This window comes from Tamandua tetradactyla, chromosome 5 (assembly GCF_023851605.1).
Source record: "Tamandua tetradactyla isolate mTamTet1 chromosome 5, mTamTet1.pri, whole genome shotgun sequence".
Classification (NCBI taxonomy): domain Eukaryota; kingdom Metazoa; phylum Chordata; class Mammalia; order Pilosa; family Myrmecophagidae; genus Tamandua; species Tamandua tetradactyla.
Genome location: NC_135331.1, coordinates 25,524,257 through 25,544,890, shown reverse-complemented (window position 1 = coordinate 25,544,890; position 20,634 = coordinate 25,524,257). Strand labels below are relative to the sequence as shown.

General features: G+C 61.3%; 1 protein-coding gene across 3 annotated transcripts in view; it reads left to right on the top strand.

Moving 5' to 3' along the window:
• Positions 1–20,634, top strand: part of CABIN1 (calcineurin binding protein 1) — a 135,636-nt gene that overhangs the window by 89,400 nt on the left and 25,602 nt on the right. For all 3 annotated transcript variants that reach the window (XM_077160200.1, XM_077160198.1, XM_077160199.1), the window contains exon 29: positions 3,513–3,626. In XM_077160200.1, coding sequence (XP_077016315.1) covers positions 3,513–3,626 — 114 coding nt within the window. The remainder of the gene's footprint in view (positions 1–3,512; positions 3,627–20,634) is intronic.

The window sequence follows — 20,634 nt, the reverse complement described above, 5'->3', positions numbered from 1 at the left end:
GGCCAGGGAGCAGGCTGCCTGTGCAGCCAGCAAGCTTCCCGGTCCTCAGGAAGCAGCACCCTGCCGCCCCTGCCCCCAAGGAGTACAGATTCACATGGCTGGAGTGTGAATGGGCCTCTGCCAGCAGCTCACACTTACAGAGAACGGGGTATTTGGAAAATAGAGTGAAGCTGCCCACCACCCCACAAACAGTCCCTCACATGACCCATGATATGCCAGAACCGTGCCTAAGTGTGCTTCTTTCCGGTGTGTTCTCTGAGCACGTTTGCAGGTTCTGTCCACTGAGTACTTGTCACACAGAGGCCCTATTTAAGGTGCTGGGGTCATGGCAGCTGGTGACATGTGCTGGGGACAGGGTGGCAGGGGGCGTGTGGCCCCTGGGTCAAGGCAGGCACCAGCCACAAGGAAGCGGAGGCAACAGCCAACATGCCTGCTCCTAGGCAGGAAGGGGCCTGGGGTAGTGGGACCAGCCAGAAGGCTCAGCGGAGAACAGATGGGCAAAGAGGTGGTTGGGAAGGGGGCTAGGCCACGGGGCCCTGTCAGGTGGGGAGGGGTTGGGGTTGTCAATCTTGGGGAGCTTGTGCAGGTCGGGGACTCTCACCTACAGGTCTGAACGACATCTGGGCTGCTACATCAGGTGGTGGCTAGGCAGGGCAGGGACAGCTCAGAACCAGCCAGGGCTGGGGCTGCCTCTGGACCAGCTCCAGTGTGACCCAGAGCAGTGCCTGTGGGGCAGGGCAGCCTGGGGGAGCCCCGGAGGGACCCCAGGAGTCCACACTCCAATCGCCCTCGCCAGGGTACAGCCTGGGGCGGGGCTGTCAGCAGTAGCCCGATTCGGGCTTAGCTGGAGGAGGCTGGGGGTGAAGGAAGGGGAGGTATGGAGCTGTACTGGGACCCATCCTGCCTCTGGTCTCTTTTATTTTCTAATTTTTTTATTAATTAAAAAAAATATTACAAGAAAGAAACACAAACATTCTTAGTATATGCTCATTCCGTTCTACATGTATAATAAGTAATTCACAATATCATCACATAGTTTCCTATTCATCATCATGATCATTTCTTAGAACATTTGCATCAATCCAGAAAAAGAAATAAAAAGACAAAAGAAAAATAAAGCAAAAGCAGAAAAAAATATTTTACATACCATACTCCTTACCCCTCCCTTTCATTGCAGTCTCTGGTCTCTTAAGGCTCACATCAGGAGATAAGGTCCGCATAGCCCCGTGTTCAGCTTGAACATTCATGCTTTCTTCCCCTCGGGGAGTCGGCCACAGCCGTGGGGCAGAGGGCGAGTGCCCCAGGCTGCAGCACTGTTGGCATTTGGGGCTGGGGAACTCCGGGCACTGTAGGTGCTGGCTGCTCCCCCGCCTGCATGCTCCACTTCCCATGAACTTAGGGGCTCTGGGAAGACAGGATTCTGACACCACACAGCCTTCCCTCACACAGATGGGCCGAATTTCTTTCCCCGCGTGTGGGTTCTTAGTCTGTTCCCAGTTTTCATGCTGAGAAGGATCGAGAGTGGGTGGCTCCAAGTCAGCCCTACCCCCAGCAGGAGGCTCGGCCTGGCCTGAGGGGCCCAGGGGTGGCCGGAGGAAGGCTCACTGTATGAGCTGGCTCTGCGTGTGGGTCCCCAGCAGCCCCCACCGTGTGTCTGGGAGCCCCGTATGTGACCTCCAAGGTACCCATGATCCTCCCCACCTCCAAGGGACCCAAGGCCTGCCCTGGTGAAGGGTTGAGCTCAGCTGGACCCCTAGCCATGCCCCATCCCTTCCCCAGCAGCCTGCTCACTGCTTCTGGGGAGAGGTGGTGCTAGAAAGGCTTTCTGTGTAGCTGTCACTGGCTGCAGCCGAGGTTCTGGGGCCCCAGCCGCCCACCCAGGCTCTTGACCCGGGGACACTGAGATGCAGGCTGACTGGCTCCCACCTGCCCTGCTTGAAGCTGCCTCTTAGACTCCCTGGGTCGGAGCCGTGCCGAGCTGGCTTGACCTAATCTGGGTCGCACTTTTTTCCTTGTCACTAGGCATGCCCAACCCAGCCCCATCTCTGCTCTATACTCGGGTTCTCCGCCTGTCCTGCTGTCCCTGAGGCCTAGCTGCGACAGTGTGCCTGCTAGGAGCTGGGCCCTAGGGGGCCTCCGGAGGCTTCTGACTGAACTGACCCCCAGAAGCAGGGCCAGGAGGCCTCTGAGGTCTGGACAGCTGGCACTGTTAGGGGTATTTGCGTGGGACCCGCAAGTTGTTTCTACCTGGACTGTTAGAGCTAGAAGCTGATGGCAGCTGCGTCTTTCCTGACTGGGTGGGGATGAGTCTCACTGCCTGGGGAGCCCTCTCCTTTTCCTGAGCCCATCGGGCCGGGAGGGGGTGCCTCCATGGGCAGGAAGCCCATCCGCTCTCCGCAAAGGGCTGTGCCCTTGGTCCCTGGGGTCCTGGAGGGAAACGTCTCTGTTGGCCGAGGCCGAGGCCACCACTAGCCGAGCACTAGGGAGGAGCTCGCACACTGCCATCTGCCCAGGCATCCCATCCCCCTTCCAGCTCAGTGCTCTGCCTGTAGTGTGGGACAAAGGCAGCGTCTTGGTCTCCGCATCCCTATCTGTTGAAGCAGGTTCCTGCAGGGGCTGCTCCCTGCCTCTGCCCTGGGTGTGGTAGACAGTGCTGAGGCAGCCCGTGTGGCCCCCGGCCCCATGTGGAGCCTGTGGGACCAGGCCGAGCCGTGGTCCTGCCTACTGTAGGGCAGCCTCGACTCAGCGGGCCTTGGCTTCTGGCCCGTCCCTGTAGGAATCACCTAGGGGCTCAGTTCAGGTTCTGCACAGGATGTCACCCAGGCGGCATGGGCTCAAAACTCTCCTGGCCCCTCCTGGAGGGACCGCCTTCCTGTGTGCCACCCCCATGTAGGATACCAGAAGGCCAACAGGCTGCAGGAGCCTGTGTGGTGCCAAGAGCGGACTGTTCATCTGCCTGTCCCCACCACAGCCTCTGAGGCCTGACCCTCTGGGCAGACATGGAGCAGAGTCTCAGACAGCTAGTATGGGGCCACAGCCAGCAAGGTGGGGCTGGGATTTGCATTCTTGCCAAAAGTTGAAAGGAAAGAAATGTTCTAGTAAATTCAGCCTGGGCAGAACGGACATAGCAGGGATGGGCTGCAGGCTGGGCAGCGAGAGGGTGGTTGGAGCAGATGGGACACAAGAAGATAAAGGCAGGGTCCTGGGGTGGGAAAAGCCAAGGAGGGGCCGTGGGAGGGAAAAGTGTCTGACTGGGGAGGGTGGAGACCCTGGGTTCCTGCAGCCCTGGGCTTCAGCCCGGGTCAGGGCCTTCAGGAAGTTGGCGACAGCATGGGGACCCCGTAAGTGCCCACCTTGGGCATGAATCCCAAGCCAGGTGATCACAGCCCAACCCAGGGCTGCAGGACTGACGTCCGCAGGAGATGGAGCACAGCCGGGAGGAAGCCTGCCACCCCTTCCCCAGGGCACTGCGAGCAAGCCCACATGCTCTTCCAACCTACTTCTCTCCCCAGAACCTCCAGTGGGCCCGCGATGTGTTGCTAGGCAGCAGTATCCCGTGGCAACAGCTGCAGCACATGCCGGCACAGGGGCTCTTCTGCGAGAGAAACAAGACTAATTTCTTCAATGTGAGTACTTTGCTGTGTTGATTTCTGAGGCTTGCTTGTACCTCCGGGTTCCACTGAAGGCGCGCAGTCAGCCCCCAGGCGGGCATCCCCAAGGCCACAGGCATGCGGCATCCTGAGAGCAGGTGGGGGCTCAAACCTGGCGCAGGGCCGTGCCTATGGCGGGAGGCTCAGCTGGGCATGCCGTGGTCCCTGGAGTCCTGGGTTCTGGGGCCACTGCCCACGTGGTGAGGGGTTCCGGTCCCCGGCCGTGCTCCCCTGAGCAGTTCCAGTGTCCTCACGTGGTCTTGGGTGTCTGGGAAAGGCTGATGGAAGCTACTGGAAAACCCAAAGTTTAGCAACTGCTGGCTTCTCAGGGGTCTTGGCAGGTCCTTCCTAGGCCAGGACGCTATCCGTCTGCCACCCACCCGCTCCGACCTGCGTGGAGGCAGCCACGCCCCACCCGGCACAGCAGCTCCCAGCCGAGGGCTCTGGCAAATCCACAGCCTCTGACCTGGGGTTTTTCCTGGATTTCCCCGACTTGCGTCACATACACGGAGAAACCAAAGGGCAACTTAGCCTTTCCCTGGCTGAGGGTCTCAGGCCCGGAGGGGTGCAGCCAGGGCAGGATCCCGTGGGAGGAAGTGTGGGGCCCTGCCGAGAACCCTGGGAGTTGGAGCGTTCTGGGCCCCTGCCTCTGCTCCTCTCCCAACTGCAGCCTTCGGGAAACTCAGGCCTGAGACCCTGTGTCTGTTAGCCCCTCAGTGGCACTTCAGAGACAGGTTAGTAGATGCAGTGGTGACGAGCCCATGCCATGCCAGGGGTGGCAGTGAGAGCATGGCCTCTCCCTGCCTGGAAGCCCAGAGCCAGCCCTGTGTCCTGTCCTGCCTGCCTGCAATCCAGCGTGTGCATGTGGGCACAGATGACAGGTTGCTCCCCCTGTTTCTGCCCCCTCGTTTGTCTCACTGAAGAGGCTGAGAGTGGCCTAGCATTTCCTCGCTCTCTTTAACAGCTGGATGGTACTCCCAGATCCCATTGCCTACGGACCCATCCCCTCTTGAGGGACATTTAACCTGTTTCCAGGCTTTTGTTACTATAACCATGATTTACACATAGGACAAACTCCTAGAACTAAAATTCCTGGGTCCAAAGGTTTTTCGTGCCTTTAAAGGTTTAATAGAGACCACTCCCCAAAGAGGGGCCCCAGCCCACACCCCCAACTTTAGGCGTGTTGTTTTCAGACCTCATTGAGACTGTCATTGAGCTGTTTTATATTTGCTGTTCACTTAATGGAAATGGTATCGTGTTTCATTAATTGCATATGAGACAGAATGTGATATCCTGTGAGCAATTTCAATCCTCCTTCATGCAATTTCTATTTGTGTTCATTTTTCTGTTGGTCCTTTTATTACTGATTTGTAAGAACTCTTTACATATTAGTGGAATCAGTCCTCCATCAGTGTTTTCACAAACCTCTTTCTCTTCAGTTGACGGGCCAAAGTTGCTTTCTTTCCCCGAGCTCCTGTGCGACTTGCCTTATAAAACAGGCGCCATCCCCTGCCTAGAAGAGTCATTGTAGGAGCTGAGTTAGTTAAGGTAATCATGTTCCCAACACAGACCGGCCTGTGAAGAAAATATCATCCCTCCGTCTCCCTCACCTCACCCCATTGTTGGTGCGATGACCTGAGAGAGGAGCCACGAGCCTAGCAGGAGAACCCAGCCCCTGTTTTTCCCTCGGGGGTGAGGCCTCCTAACTGCAAAGTTAGGGGGGCCGCCACTCACAAGCCTGCGCTCCCCAGCTCAGCGGCACTGGGCACTGCGGCCTCAGGACCAGAGCACAGTTCAGGCTGGTGCCAAGCTCCAGGCCCCTTGCCCATTGGGCTCGCCTCCGTGGCCCCTCCCTCTGTGCGGGATGCTTCTGGAGCGAGAGTCCTATAGGAGGAGGGCTAGAAGCCTCCTGGCCTGGGTGGGCCTTCTGGGCATCTTTGCTCTTCCGGGTCAGTGTTTGCCTCTCTGCGCTTCCCAGGGATGCGCTGGAGCCCCTGCAGGCAGACTCCCAGCCTTCTCAGCTTTCTCGATTTCTCTCTCAGGAGCACTTTACTCTGGACAAAGGCCGACCGGTCCCTCACACCGCCTTTTATGAAGTGAGGCAGGGACAGGGGCTCCCAGCCCGTTGGTGGGCCCAACCCCTGTTGCCCTTCCACTGCTGCAGGGACTCCCAGCATGGGGGTGGGGAGCTGTGCCACTGTTGGCGCTCCAGGCCCTGCTCCCAGCATGTGAGTGTGCTCAGTGAAGCTCACTGGGTGTGAGGAAGTTCCAATACCTCGTTTACAGGGCGGCCCCTGCTCTACTAGGGCCTGGTGGGCAGGACAGTAGGTGTGAGGGGGCAGGTGCCAGGGCATGTGGACTCGTCTGGGAGTGGGGTGGGGGGTAAGGGCAGGGCCACTGGCAGCCCTGCACACTGTCGGGGACCAGGCCTGCACCCTGCCTCCTATCTCCTCATGATGGCTTCTGAAGAGTGTGAGAGTCCCTGGAGGACACTGTCACTTCTTATAGCTGAGACGCAGCAGGGCCCAGGCATTCCCCTGCCCAGCTCCCCGGCCACGGGCCCTTCCCAGAAGCCCTTGTGAGCAGTCGGCAGCCCACTTTTCAGGGCGTGAACACAAACAGATTTATCAAGTGCCTTTCAAAAATGAATGTGTGCATGTTTGTGTCAGAGCGTGTGTTTTCCTACAACTTGCTTTTCTCCTGGCAGTGGGTCTTGGGGAAGTTTCTGTGTGAGAAGGGCAGCCGTGGCTTCCTTGTGGCTGCCGTGCTGTGGGGTCTGTGGTCACCTGGTGGGCACGCCTGTGGGTCCCAGGCAGGCATTAGCACGGACAGGCCTCTGGGGCTCGCATCCCTGTGCCGATGCCTGACACAGACGAGAGGCCCGCTGAGAAGGGTCAGTTGTGTCTAGCTCTTTTCTTTTGAGAGAGGGTCACCAAGCATGTTGTCCTGGCCATGGGGTTGGGACAGGGAGAGCCTTGACCTGCTCAGGGTGTACAGGCCTGCCATAGAGGTCAGCAGGCACCCTTGTGCCAGGACCCGGGAAGGGCAAGAGAGGGCAGCCAGGGTTAAAGCACCTGCCAGGTGCTCCCTGGGGACAGAGACTCCACCCTGGGACTAGCAGTGCTTAGCTGCTGACCGCAGGGAATGCAAGGGGCTGAGGGATGGTGAGTGTGATTGAGGGTCTCTGAGGCCAGCTTTCCTGACGGGAACCCAACGTCTGATTCCCTGGCTGCGGGCCAGCGTGGTGCGTGGTGCGTGGTCCGGCTTGGCCAGTGTGCGCTGGATGAACAGAGGAAGTCAAGAGAGGCGTGAACCAGCGCTTTTCCTGCACCTACCGTTTTCCACACTGGCTGACTGAGCTTGCATCCCCAGAGGCAGCCACTCCCGCCCACCCCATTTCCTGCCTTGCCACCTCTGCCATGGAAAATCCCTGCTCATGGGGGCGTCTGCTGAACGTGGCCCTGGCTCTGGGCCCCCAGCCTCCACACCTCTCCCCCAGGCAGGGCAGTCTGCCCCTCACAGGGGGCGGCTTCCTTTCCTAGCTGTCTGGCCAGCTAGGGTCCCAGTCCCAGCCCTGTCCCATGTGGCTGGGAGCCTCTCCTGGCCCAGGCCTTCCTCTGTGCCTGGGCTTCACGAGCATGTGGGGAGGGCACGTGCCTGCAGGTGCTCAGAGCCTCCAGGAGACACAGCTGCCCTTACCTATGGCCCCGTGTGGCTGTGGCCCTGTCCTGCTGGGGACAAGTGGGAAGTCCCAGGGGCAAGTGGGAGGAGCTGGGTTCAGGCCCTAGCTCTGGGGCCCAGGGCTTTGGAGCCTGGCTGGGCAGCTGGTTAATCCATCATCCAGTAGTAGAGGCCGCTCTGCACGGACAGGAGAGAGTCCCAGCAGATTTCACTGTGCCCTGGCTGCCCTGCCTCCTCATCGCACCATGAGGGCCAGAACCCTGAGCAATTAGTGCCTGGCCTGGGTCCCGCAGCAGTAGACCCCAGCCTCATGCCAGAGGCCCTGCCTGGCCACAGGTGCACTCTCCCGCTGGGCCATGCTGCCTTCCTCCAGACCTTCCACCCCTGGGCCCTGACTCCCTGTGAGGCTGGGAGGCCCTGTCCCTGCCTAGTGAGGAGGATCAGCACTGGCAGGGCCCTCTGAGGCCCATGGGAGAACCGGCCCATGGGGGTGGGTTGGGCAGAGCCTGCCCAGTGGGCGCAGCAAGCCTGAGGGGACCAGGCAGTGCCCAGCGACCAGGGCATCGTGCCTACCATCAGGCTGGCCCCAGGCTTACCTGGGAGGACTCCCCAGGCACTTCCTGTGGGCCCCACATCAGGCCTGGGCCACCCGGCCTGACTTTCACTGGCTGGGGGATGTACAGGTCCATGAACCTCCTGAGAGTCCCTGAACCTCCTGAGAGTCCCCAGAACCTCCTGAGGGTCCCTGAACCTCCTTAGGGTCCCTGAACCTCCTGAGGGTCCCTTGAACCTCCCTGTACATCTCCTTCTTGACCTGTCGAAGGGGCTTGGGGTAAGAAACTACCACAGGGTAGAGGTGAAGCAGGGTCTGCAGGGCTGGCCCAGGGGGACCCAGCATAAGCAGGGCCACTGGGGTCCTGGGAGGATGTGCCCCCACCAGGCAGGACACAGTGGTCAGGGGCCCCAACAGCACTATGTGGGCGAGATGGGCCAAGGAAGGCCAAGGACACTTCCTGCATGGGCCTGGGGATAGGAGATGGGCAGGGCCAGGCCACAGATGCCCTGAAGGCCACTTAGGGGTCTGGGCTTGTTCTTGGTGAGGGGTCTTGAGGTCAGTTCCTCAGGCCAGCTGTGCAGAGTAAGGAGCTCAGGGAAGACACAGACCCGGGCAGGTGATGACGGGGCTGGAGCTAGGCATCAGGCGGGGACCACTCATGAGGCAGGGCCTGGCACACAGGTCAGCAGGAGACAGGAAGTGGCAGGTGCCAAGCCAGGCAGCAGGTCCTGCTGGGCAGCCTGCACACCATGGGGCCTTGGCTCCCTGTGAGCTCATGGGCACCCAGCCAGCGGGCTGGTAGGAGGGCCCCATGGATGGATGGGTTGCTTTGGGCTGCTTTCCTGCCTGGTAGTTGATTGCAATGTGTTCCCGTTATACCACGCCAGAGATCGTTCTCTCTCCTTCCCCAAAATACCTGCTTATTTTACCCTACAGGGTATTTTCTCATCTCAGTCCACTTTCCAGCCACTGTGGAAGGAGTGGCAACTGCTGAGGGCCCACCTGGCCCCGTATCCTGCTTCCTTAGCCTGAAGGGGCCAGCAGGGTCGTGGCCTCAGAGGCTAAGGGCACAGAGGGCTGTGCTGCCCAGCCACAGCTGCCCAGTGCGCAACATGTCCCCCCAGCTGTCCTGGCACACGGGGCAGGTCTCTGCCTGTGGCACCTGGGACAGGTCACAGGGCCAGTAGTTACTGGAAGAGCTCAGCCTGGGGGCGCACAGGGTCAGTTCACAGTCATTCCCCACGAGGCCTGGGTTTATGTGGACTGCTGCCTGGTCCCAAAGGGGATGGGCCTGGAACTGCACCTAAACTCTGACTCCTTCCTGGCCAGGCCCTCCCTGGCCTCCTAGCCCACCCCTGCTTGGGCAGCAACCTGGGAGGCACACGTCTGGCCATGCCCATCCACCCCACGCCTCCTCTCTGCCCTGCCCTGGCTCGGTGGCCGCTGCCTGTGGGCACTGGCGGCACTGGTTCTCTCCAGGACAGCTGCGTGGTGGCCGCTGTCTGAGTGTCCTGCACGGGTCCACCGCCCACCCTCGTGCCCAGGAGCTGCCCAGGCCTCATGGTGGCATGAGCAGCTCACCCCTCATCTCATCCTCACCCGGGTTAGAGCTGCTCCCTGCATGTGCCCAGAAGCCAGGTGGCCCGTGCCAGGACCTCCTTCCCTTGGCACCAGCGGGAACTGCCAGATTGTCCCACAGAGTCCTGCTGCTTCCCCTCCCCAGCCCTAACTCCACCCTCCCCCCCCCATGCACACACACGCGCCCACGCACACTCGGAGCCTCCTTGTCTTTTCTTTGGGCCCAGCTTGGGGGAGCACGGCCCCATGTGGTCTCAGGGCTTCTCAGGTTCCAGTGAGGCTGAGCCCCTGCCCACCCCCAGTCCCCAGCACCCTTGTCTTCCCGTCTTCTCCCTGGTGGCCACCCAGAGTCCAGGCTCCCTGCTGGGACGGCACTTGAGGTGGTTCTGTGTGTCCTGTGTTCTGTTTGTGTTGCTGAGACTGTGGCAAGGTGCCACCCTTGTGTGGCGTCTTTGCTGTGTGCAGTCCAGGCTCAGGTGCTCATGGGTACCTGGGTGTGGAGCCAGCAGAGAGGCAGGTACCCCCCACCCTGCCAGAGCTGGGGGCACCCCAGCCCTCCTAGCAAGAACCGGTCACCCCCATGCTACCCCACCTTGGAGGGGCAGATGCCTTGGGCCCACTTCCCAGGCCAGGGCTTTGCAGAGACCCACTGGGCAGTCTGAGACAGGGGCCCATTGCATAGGCCTGGCCTTGACCAGTGACCCTGTCCCTTGGGAGAGAGCAGGTGGCCCAACTGAGGCCATTGGTGCCGGGCAGAGCACAGCTTCTGGAGCCCACACTCCCGGGCCTGGGCCCCTGCTTGGTGTGTGTCCACTCCTCCCGCTCTCAGGGGTCTCCTGGGGATAGCCCAGAGCCAGGAGCAGCCCCATCAGGCCTACCCAGCCCCGCGGGCTGTCTCTCTGACCTGTCTCTTCCAACTCCCAGAGGCACCGTGCCTGGAGCTGGGGGCAGCCCTGCCTCAGTCGCATCTCCCTGGGCTGAGTCACTGATACCCGCCCCCAGATGCAGCTCCAAGTCCAGGGCTTCTCAGGCAGCGAAGATGCAGCAGATCCAGAAAAGGGGTGTGGACTCCACCCCATTAATTACACCCCCAGCTCCACCCGTGCCGCAGATCGGGTCTGCCTCCTAGCAGTAAACAAGCCCCTGAAGTGTGGGCCTGGGTGCTTTTGGCAGGCCCTGCGAGGGCGGCCATCGCTGCAGCTTCTCCCTCCCCGCACGGGCCTGTTGCAGCAGACCTGTCCTCTCTAGCAGGAGCCTCCATCCCCTCCAGGATGGACTGTGGGCAGCCACCACACCCTCCTGCTCAGGGGAGTGTGGTACCTCATTGATACCCTGCTGATGCTGAAGCCCCCTCCTGCCCACAGCAGCCCGGTGGGAAGGAGGGGAGAAAGCCCAGGCCCACTGTCTCCTACGCCGGGATGGGCCTGCTACTCCCAAGCGGGGTGCTGGCCGAGAGCTGCTAGGCAGGGGGAGGGGGGCACCCATCCCTGCTCTACAAGGTGAAACTGGATTCCAGATCGATGGGGCCAGGGGTTGGTAGCTGGGCTAGGGTGTGTCATTGGTGAGCTCGGGCATGTGACCCCCATGCCCCGGCCTCCATGTGGCTCGGCTGCTCAAGGCCCGGGCTCCCAAGGCCGAGCCCAGTGACAGCCGGGGGCTTCCAGTGCCAGCAGAGCTGGGAGGGAGGGGCCACCAGATTAACAGCCAAGCACTAGGGCTACATTTGGGGACCCTCCTTTGGTCCCATTGCACGTCTGTGGTGCTCAGTGTCTTATTAAGTTGGCACAGACAGACGCTGCAAGCTGCAAAACCCACGGTCCTTTCCCCACCCTGCTTCTTGTGCCAATCGGAGCCTGCCCTGCCCACCCACAGCCCCCTCTGCAGGCTGCTCCTCCCTCCTCTTTTGCCTGGGTGCCAGAAGGGGACTTGCCAGCTGCGCTTCCACGACGTGAAACAAGGGGGGCTGCCTAGCACGGCCCCCTCAGGTGAGAGACAAACACCCAGGGACTGGTCCAAGATCCCACAGCTAGTAAGCAGCCAGGTGGAACCCGGGGTGACCTGGGGTGACCTGGGTTGCCTCACTACACAGCCTGCACCAAGCTGCATTGGGTGAGCAGCCAAGCAGGGCCAGGTGGGCTGGGGGTAGGGGGTACCTATGCACCAGGAAATAGCAAGCCCCTTCCCTGCCCAAAGCCAGTCTCCCCAACAAGTGTCAGCCCCCACCCCCACCCGCCCCGAGCCTGCAATGGAGTCACTTTTGTACATATGTTTTCTGGGACCTACTGAGTCCAGACCCTCAGCACCAAGCTGAAAAAGCCCCAGCCCCTCGTGGAGCACAGTCTCCACCCCCAGAAGGTGAGCAGATAGGGTGAGGGCAGCTGCGGTGATGCTGAGAGGCAGAAGCAGGGCGACTCCAGGAGGGCACCCAGCTGCGCCTGGCCTGGAGACCCGAAGGGGCGCCTTGTCTGCAGCCAGGGCACGAGGGGATGGGTGTTGCTGGGGACCTGCCCTCCTGCCCAGGCGCAGTGCATAGCCTGGGGGCTGGGGCAGAGGAGTGTCCGAGAGTCGTCACGCTGGCCACCGTGGATGGCTGAGGGTCAGGGGAAGGCAACTCACTGCCTCTGGGACTCCAGCACATGGCAGCCACGTGTCCATGCAGAGCCCCTTCTGGACCTCTCAGAAGCCACAAGGCACAGAGACCACCCTTATCCTGGCCACAGCCCCGGAGCAGTGGCTGAGCTGGGGGCAGGAAGTCTGCACCAAGTCTGCCTCATTGAGGGACACCCCAAAGGAGGGACTCCTGGGGTGAGAGAGAAAGGGCAAGGTCAGCTTCTGGCTCCCTCTGCAGTGGAGGGGGGCTGGGCCCCAGGTCTGCCGCCCAGCCTCTGGGGCTGCCCACCAAGGGCTGACTGTCTGAGCAGGGCTCCGAGCACTGACAGGAGAAGTACTGTAGGATTGGTAGTGACTCTTTCTGTGGCCTGTGGCACCCCCACAAAGCCAAGTCACCTGTGCCCGTGGATACCTGGCTTTTGCTGGTGGCCGCTTTGTCGGTCCCCAGCTGCCCCGGAGATGTCCAAAGGCACTGCCACGTTAACACCAGGCATTTGCCTGCTTGGTGTGTTCTAAAGGAAACCCAGGCACATCCGAGTGGGAATCAGAGGACAGAAAAAGAGGGAAAACATTTAAATTGAGGAAGCAGGCCTACTTGGCCTGAGTAGGAATTACTGCAATATGCTATTTTTAGCCTTGTTGAGATGATCTATGAGCCAGTTGTACAAGTAGAGTAAACAAAAGAACCACTTCAAGTTTTCGGGGGTGGGGTGGGGTGGGGTGGGGGTAAAAGGTCCAGTTTTCCAGAGTCTCAGAGGGTTAGGATGGTTGTGTCACTTTGACTTAGCTCGAGCGCATCTTCCCTCTTGTGTCTGGATGCACTGCCGTCTTGGTGTTGTTTCTCAGCTCGTGGCTTGCTCTGTTCCCGGGCTCAGCGGAGAGCAGGGGCTGCCTGGGGAAGCGTCACATGATCCTCTGCCCCCAGTCCATGGGAGGGTGTGAGTCCGGAAGGAGGCAGGTGGTGAGGGAGGGCCGGCTTCCAACTGGGAAGCCCGCGGTGTCCCCCGCCAAGGGTGGCCAGCTGGTGGGGACGAGGTGGAGTCGGGCACCAAGGGACGCCCAGGCCCCTCGCCCACAGCACAGAGGACCAGAAGTCCCCGTCCAAGCACGCCAGCCTCACGCACAGCTAGAGCTTTCTTAAAACCTTAAAACATAAAGAGGTCTAGACGGTTGTTCCCCACTGTAAATTCTTTTTTGGCCAGCCAGAGATGGTTTTCATCTCTAGATGTGGATGCTAAATTGTGGCCTCGCATTCTTACGCAGAATGTGCAGTCACGACCCTGATGTCCTGCAGGTAGGCATGGGAGCCCTGCAGCCCAGCTGCAGTGACCTCCCAGTGGTGACAGAGCCTGGCTGGAACCCAGAATGGGGCCCCATCCCGGGAGCTTGGCCTCCATGCCAGGGTTTGGGCTCAGCCCCCCCCCCCCCCACGGCTATTTTCTCCCCAGCAGGCCTGCCGTGTTTGTGTAGACTTCAAGAACTGACCTCAGCCCTGCAGTCCCCACCCCACCCCCGGCTGTTGAGTCAAGGGCTCCTTGTTTAACATTCCTGAAGAGAAGAACATTCTTGAGCCCACATTTCTTTTCCCATGCAAGTTGTAGTGCAGAGGCTGGCTCTTGTTAGACGTCTCTGCCATGTCTTCCTGGGGCCTGGAGGATGGTCTCAGCTTGGGCACAGCAGGCGTGCAGAGCTTGGTCCCCCTGGGACACTGTTCCCAGCCTGGTTATGCTGTCCGGAGGGGGCTTGGAGTCGAGGGCGGTGGCCAGGGCCTCCAGGGGGGTTTTGGGATGTGGAATGGTCAGTACGGCTGCAGCAGACACGGGCACAGGCAGAGAAGCTGGAGGTGAGGGCGCCCAGGGAGGGGGGTGGTGATGATGGGCCTGGGAGCGCGCCCGGAGAAGGGGGGCAGGCCCGCTGCTGGGAACTCGCCCTTTGGAAAGGAGACTTGGCCGGGCCCTGCCTCTGTCGGGTCCTCTTGGTCCACAGAGCCTGGGGACGCCACAGGAATGGGAGGGCTGTGTCTGGGGGGCACGGTTGCTCTCTCATCATGCCTCTACAACCCCCATGAGCATGCCAAGGCTGAGAGAGGTGGCCCATGCCTCAGGCCCACCCCCAGGGCCCAGGCAGGGCCATGGACTTTGCTAGTGACAGGTTGTTGTGGCAGCAGGTCCCTGGCCCATGGGAGTACTGGGGGCCGAGACCTGGCCTGTCTAGGAGCTCCCTGCTCCCCTACACACCCAGTGAAGTCATCCCAACCGCCCTGATCCCACCTCACCCTCGGCTTCTCTGCTGGATTTACCACAGGCCCCACAGCGACGGGCATTTCACTTTTTAGCCCCATCTTGTCCCAAGCACCTGCCCATCTCTCACGTTCATGTTTCCAGCCTGGCTTTCTGGGCTTGCCTCAGACTGACACTGGTCCCATCTGCTCCAGGGTGGACTTGCCGTGGCCTCTTACCTGCCCAGGGCCCTGGAGGAACCGATGGGCCAGACAGAGCCCCTCCCTGTCTCCCTGACGTCCGCCAACAGCCGTGCCCACCAGGGCACCCCTGCACACACCTGCAGGCCCCAGCCAAGAGGTGGGCAGAGGCAGGTGCCAAAGGGCCCGTCCAGGCTGGCTCAGTCCCTCCTGTCAGAGGGCAGGGCCGCCAGCCCCACCTGGAGAGCGCTCACTGGCTGCCCGGAGCTCTCTGGTTACCCTGGCTGGCACTCAAGCCCCAGGGCCAAAGGTCACACTCTGGCCTGAGGAGCCCATCCTTCCCATCTGCATTACTGGGCTGCCCTGGGTGGGGTCCCCTGGTGGCATGTGGGGCTTGGGGGGGCAGGAGGATGTGGTGCCCAGCTCTGTGCCCCGAGGCCAGGTGGACACTGTCCTGCCCTCAGAATTTATCCCCGGCTTGACCCCCTGGCCTGCCCCTTCTGAACTCGGCTTCCCCTGCTCCAGAATTGGGCTGGCTAGATGACATCATTGGTTTTCCAGCCCTTTTTCCAAAAGAAACCTTTCTCACATACCCAGTGGAAAACAGATGAACGGGCAGCTGCCCAGGCCCCACCCGCTCTGGCTGTCCCCCCTGCCCCCCACTCCTGAGTGGGGGTGTGGGTCTGGAAGAGGCTGCAGGTCTCCTCCACCTGTGCGTTGCTGCCACCCACCCACCCCCATCTGGCACCCCCTCTCCTACCACTACCCACGCCAGGACTTCTTTCTGGGTTGCTTCAGTCTGGAAATTGGTTGCTCTCTCTTTCCCCACTCTTGTTATTTTCTCCCCCAGTTTTCCTACTTGGAAAGTTTGACCCAGTGGCTTCTGGGAAAGGCGTTGGGTTTGAAATCTAAGCCGGAACTCCCACTCCACAGCCCCTGCCTGGTTTCCTAGGCAACAGGCCACACAAGAGCTCTGGGGCCAGTGGGGTTCCACCTGGGCCCAGGCCTCGTCCCCATACCCGCCTGCACATGCCAGCAGTGCTGAGCCTCAGTTTCTCCATCTGTAAGGCATAGTTGCCAGACCCCTCTCTGCATTCTTGTGAGGACGAGGCTAGAGTGTGGTGGGAAGCATAGTTTATATGCACCCCAAGAAGGTCCGTGTGCCAGGGGGGCTGTCATTGCGGGGGAGGGTCCAGCTGGGAGGAGGGGGCAGGGAAGGCAGTGGAGGGAGCCCCTCATTTGGGGCCCGGTTGTAACTGTGCTTTGGGGATGGTGAAGGCAAAGGGTCTTCTGATCAGACCCCTTCCTCAGGAGGCTGGATGTGAGTGTCTGCTCCACGGCGCTTAGCCCAGATGCCCTAAGGCTACAGGAGAGGGGTCCCAGGTCGTCAGCAAGCAGAAGGGGTTCAGGATCCCTTCCTGGAATGCAAGGTGCCTGGACGGGCCTGCAAATGCACAGATGGCTACCTAGACCCAGGGAAAGGCATGAGGGACCGTGGGCAGCCATCTCCTGTGCTCAGAGGTGGGCGAGGGGATCTGCCACTTGAGACAGGGGCAGCTGTGCCCAGGCTGCATCTTTCCAGTCCCATCCCTCATCTGTCTTGCGGGTTTGAGCGGGTGCTCTGCAGATTTGGGACTGTACCCAGTGTGCGGGGAGCGGGGCAGGTGTGTGGCGCCATCTCACCCTGTGTGTGGCCGGGAAGGTTGCCTTCTTGCAGTGCTGGGCAGGGAAGGGCAGGGGGCCTAGAGGCCCCAGGAGCCCTGGATGCCTCTGCCTTGGTGTCAGCCAGTGGCCGCTCCCCCCCCTCCAGGTGCTACCCGGGGGGGAAACTCCTGGCATGGGCCACAGCCTCCACTCATGGCCCAGCTGCAGTCTCCCAAGGAGCGTGCAGGGCCCCCCCAGCAGGCTGGGCCCCCACCATGGCTGTTCTGTCGGCCTGGGCACCGGGCAGTGGAGGTCTGCCTGGCCTAGTTTCCTCAGCGTGCATGTCTAGGAAGCAGGTTCCCCTCCTGAGATGAAACGGAAGCGGCTCAGCAGCCCTCCAGAGAGAGGGCTATTCTAGAAGCCTGAGCTGCAGCTGTCATTTCCAGCCCCAAGGTGGGGGCCCTAATGGATCACATCCCACATCCCAGCTCACCCATCCTACCACCTCCGCCTGGCCTGTCCCCAATTCCCTGTCACCCTCCCCTCCACAGAAGCCACAGCCTGGCGACCCCACCTGCCCGGGGAGGCCCTGCACGCTCCTTTACATGCCCCAAGCAGCTCCTGTATGCGATCCTGTGGCTTTATGTCCTTGCCCCCAGGCCCCCCGTGCCTTCCCCCAGGGCGCCCATCTCCTCCACTGTGCTCCAGCAGCACTGCTCACCCCAGCACCCCCTCCCTGACGCCTTCTGCCTGCCTTCGTCTCCCCCTGGGGTCTGCTTTTCCTGGGGGCTCTGAGCAGTGAGTGCCAGGGAAGTTGAGCCATCCGGAGCTGAGGTTGCATCCTGGGCATGGTGGGCCCTGGGCACCACTAAGTGGGCTTGCTGTCGGGATCAGTGTGCTGTGCTGTGGGAAAGGAAAGCACGTGTGCCCCAGAGGCTCGTGAGAGCTGGTCTCCCAGATGCAGCTCTGGACCAAGGGGACAGGACCTTGTGGTTCAGCTCTGCCTGGATCAGCCCGGCCGTGGTCCCCCCAGGGCAGATCTTCTCCCTTCTGACAACCTGTGTCCTCACTCGTGGGTCAGACAGACAAAGCAGTCAGACGCAGTGGCATGTAAAGACTCCCCGCAGCTGTAACGTTCTGTCTCATGACCTTTTAGCCACAAGAGCTCCCACCTACAAGATGGAGTCAGGGTGTGTGACATGCACGGCTTGCAGTGGTGGCTGGGGGTTGGGGCGGGGGGTAGGTGGTCTGCAGGCCCATGGAGAGGCCCAGGTCTCGCTTTCAGTTGTGGATGAGGTGAGAGGAGGACCCCCTGGCTGGCCTGGCATCATAAGGTCCACGAGCCCAACAGAGGCTGGGGCGCTGTTGGTGGATAGCTGCCCAGCACACGTAATGCAGATGTGTACAGCCCAGGACAGGGGGCAGGCAGGTGGCCCAGGGCCTTTGCCCCAACCAGCCAGAAGCCCCAAAGCTCCAGGCTGGGGAATCAGGACTGGTAACTCTAGGAAAGCATTCCTGGCAACTAAAACATGGCATCTGACTCAGCACAGGCATCAGATTCGATCCAGAGGGGAGAGCAAAAGAGGCAGGAGTGGCCTGGTGGGCCATGCTTTGGCTGGGGTCTTGCTTGGGCTGTCTGCCAAGAAGAGAGGGCTGCAGGGTGCCTTGGGGGGCACGTAGTGCCCTGACTGGCTCAGCCACCCTCGCCGGCAGCTCTCAGGACAGCAGCCTTGTCCCACCTGAGGCCCACCGCTGCTGGGTGAAAACGGACAGCCAGGCATGCCTTTCCAAGGAGGGCTGTGGCTGCTCACAGGGGTGACCAAAAGGTGGTCCCAAGGGGCCCGAGCACACCCGGCCAGGGGTGGCGGCCCTTGCAGCCAAGGCTAGCTGACATGGACATGTTCAACACGGTCACCTGGTGGGCCCTTGACCTTGGAGGCTTCCCTCCTGCCTGGTAACATGTCCACTGGGGTGGTTTGAGGGGTGTGTGGGGGCGTCCTTAGGGGGCCATTTGTCTGTCTTTCTCTGCTGCTGGCTCAACAGACACCGTCAGACAGTTCCAGGCACTGCCCTCTGACCCCTTGTCCCAAGCCTCCAGCTTCTATCTCCCTCTCTGTGGCTGCCCTCTGGCGTCTCTCCGCCTGGCAGACACATTGGTGCCCAGGATGCTGGTCTGGCTTCCCTGAGGATGGGACAGTTATACCTGCAGGGTGTGCCCAGGGCAGTAGGGCAGCCATCCTCCACGGGGAGGGGTCCCTGAGAGGGCTGCTGGCTGCCGTCCTTCCCACCTTGGAAATGGGGAGAAGCACCTGCTGTGGCCCAGCTGCCCCCCTGCTGCCTGCCAGGAGATGCCAGGTGGACAGGAGCAGGGCACATGGGTAGGGCCTTCCCATGGAGGGCGACAAGGAGGGGAAGGGGAGAGCATAGGGGGAGACACCTGGGAGTGGAGTGTGGGTGGTGAGCCCTGCCTGGGAGCAGGGGAAGGCTGAGGGCAGAGGAAAGCCTTTCTTCCCATGAGCCCAGCCCAGGCACCCCCTCAGGCCCAGCTCCCAGCAGGAATCAGCTGTGCCCTGGACCCCACCCATCCACTCAGAGAGTCCAGGAGCAGGGCCCAGGTGGGGGCTGTGGGGCTGGGGCTGGGAGATGGCTCTACCCATTTACATTCCACCCGCTGATCCTGTGGCCCTCGCTTTCCTCCCTCTCGGCCCCTCCATGATGACCCATGCTATGTAGCTGTGGGGAGGGGGCACCTGTCTGGTAAAAACCCTGCAGGGCCAAGGGATGCCCTCAGGCCCAGTGTTTTCTTACCGTGGTTGATAGTTGGTGTTTGTTCCAGGAAGAGGTCAAAGGACAGGTGTCTCTCAGAGAGGCCGTCTTGGAGACGCAAGGGGTCATAGTGATGGTGGAGCCAGGGAGGGCAGGCAGCCTCCTACACTGGTCCAGCTCCCAGGGGTGTGCACTCGCTGTGTCTGGGCAGCTCCCCTCACCTGCCACAGGGGCCCCCACCCACCCTGGGCCTCCTTATGCACCCAGACCACCCCCACTCCCAGCTCCCACTGATGTTCTCCAGCCAGGGGCTCTTCCTGGCTCCATGTAATGGACGCCTACCTCAGCTTCCTGGAGAGCAACCCACCCTTACAGGAAGTAGACAAGGCACAAAACAAAAGCCTAAGGTGTGCAGGTTGGGAGAGCACAGTAGAGCCCATGTTTCCTCGGGGCCGAGGCCACCTTAGCACTGGCGTGCTCCCTGGGTCACCCCAGCCCTGGGGGGCAGCTGGGAGGAGTGGCCCAGCCAGCTCAGGGGCTGGTCACCACCTGTCGCTGCCAAATGACCTGCACACAGAAGGCACAGGGTGGCTGGGGCTTGAGCAGCTTCCAGACTTCCGCTCCTTGCCTCCACCCGTCCCGTGACGAGCACTGGGTCAGGAGCCCTGGCCTTCTCGCTGGGCCTGAGGGTCTCCGTGCCCCCTGTTCCTCCCCTCCAGGGGAGCCATCTCTAGGAACCTAGCCTGGCTCTTCTGTGGACCCCAAAAGGATGGGTCCCCATCCAGGGGGCTTCCAGGCCCTCCCCCAAGGGTGGAAAGTGTGACATCACTGGCTGGGGAGCCGTTGTACCAGGGCACAGTGCACCTGGCAGACGCTGTGGTAAGCCTGGGAGCTCTGGTGGCAGAAGCCAGCCTGGGTGTAGGGTGGGTGGAAATCAGCCAGCTAAGGGGAGGGGCACACCACAAAGAGCGACCCCGAGAGATCACGAGAGGGGGTGAGAAGGTTCTAGGCCAGGACTGTGGGCAGTTGCCTGCCACCCAGCCTACCCAGGTTGGCTTGTCCCTGGGCCTTTCCTTGGTCTCTTCTCAGCAAAGACCAGGGGACTTACCCTGGGGGGCTGCTGCCAGGAGGGGGTGGGGAGTCCCTGGGCAGCCTACTCATATCCCCACCTTTGGGAAATGGGGGAGGAAGTGCTGAGGATACACTGGTGCTGTGGAGGCCAGGGCTAAAGTGGTGTGAAGTGGGTGCCATACCCCCTTGCAGGCACTGGCAGAGCTGCCACTGTGCTCCGGGGGTGGGCTGTAGGGGGTACTGCTGTTGGTTGTGGAATGCAGAGAATGGGGCATCTACCTGGCTTCTGCCTGGTCCCACACCTGCCCAGCATCCTCTCTCTGGGTCTTAAGGCCCAACAGGGAAGCACGGGGCTAGACTCAGTGAGGCCCCAAGTCCCCTTGGACTTGAAAGCCTACTGGGGAGCCTGCCATCCTATCTCTGAATTGTTCTGGCCACCTGGGGGGCGCGACTCTAAGTCCAAGTCTTCACTCCAGGCCCCCCAGGCTGGCCTGCTGGAACAGTCTGGGCCCACCTACACCTCTGCCCCTGACGGGGCGCCACGTGGCACAACTCCAGGGGGCGCCGTTCATATAGATGCCGCGTTCAGACCGAGGACAGGCCCGCACCGCCCTCGGCCCCCGCGCCCGTGGCGAGCGCTGCGCCCTCGCCAACCCCGC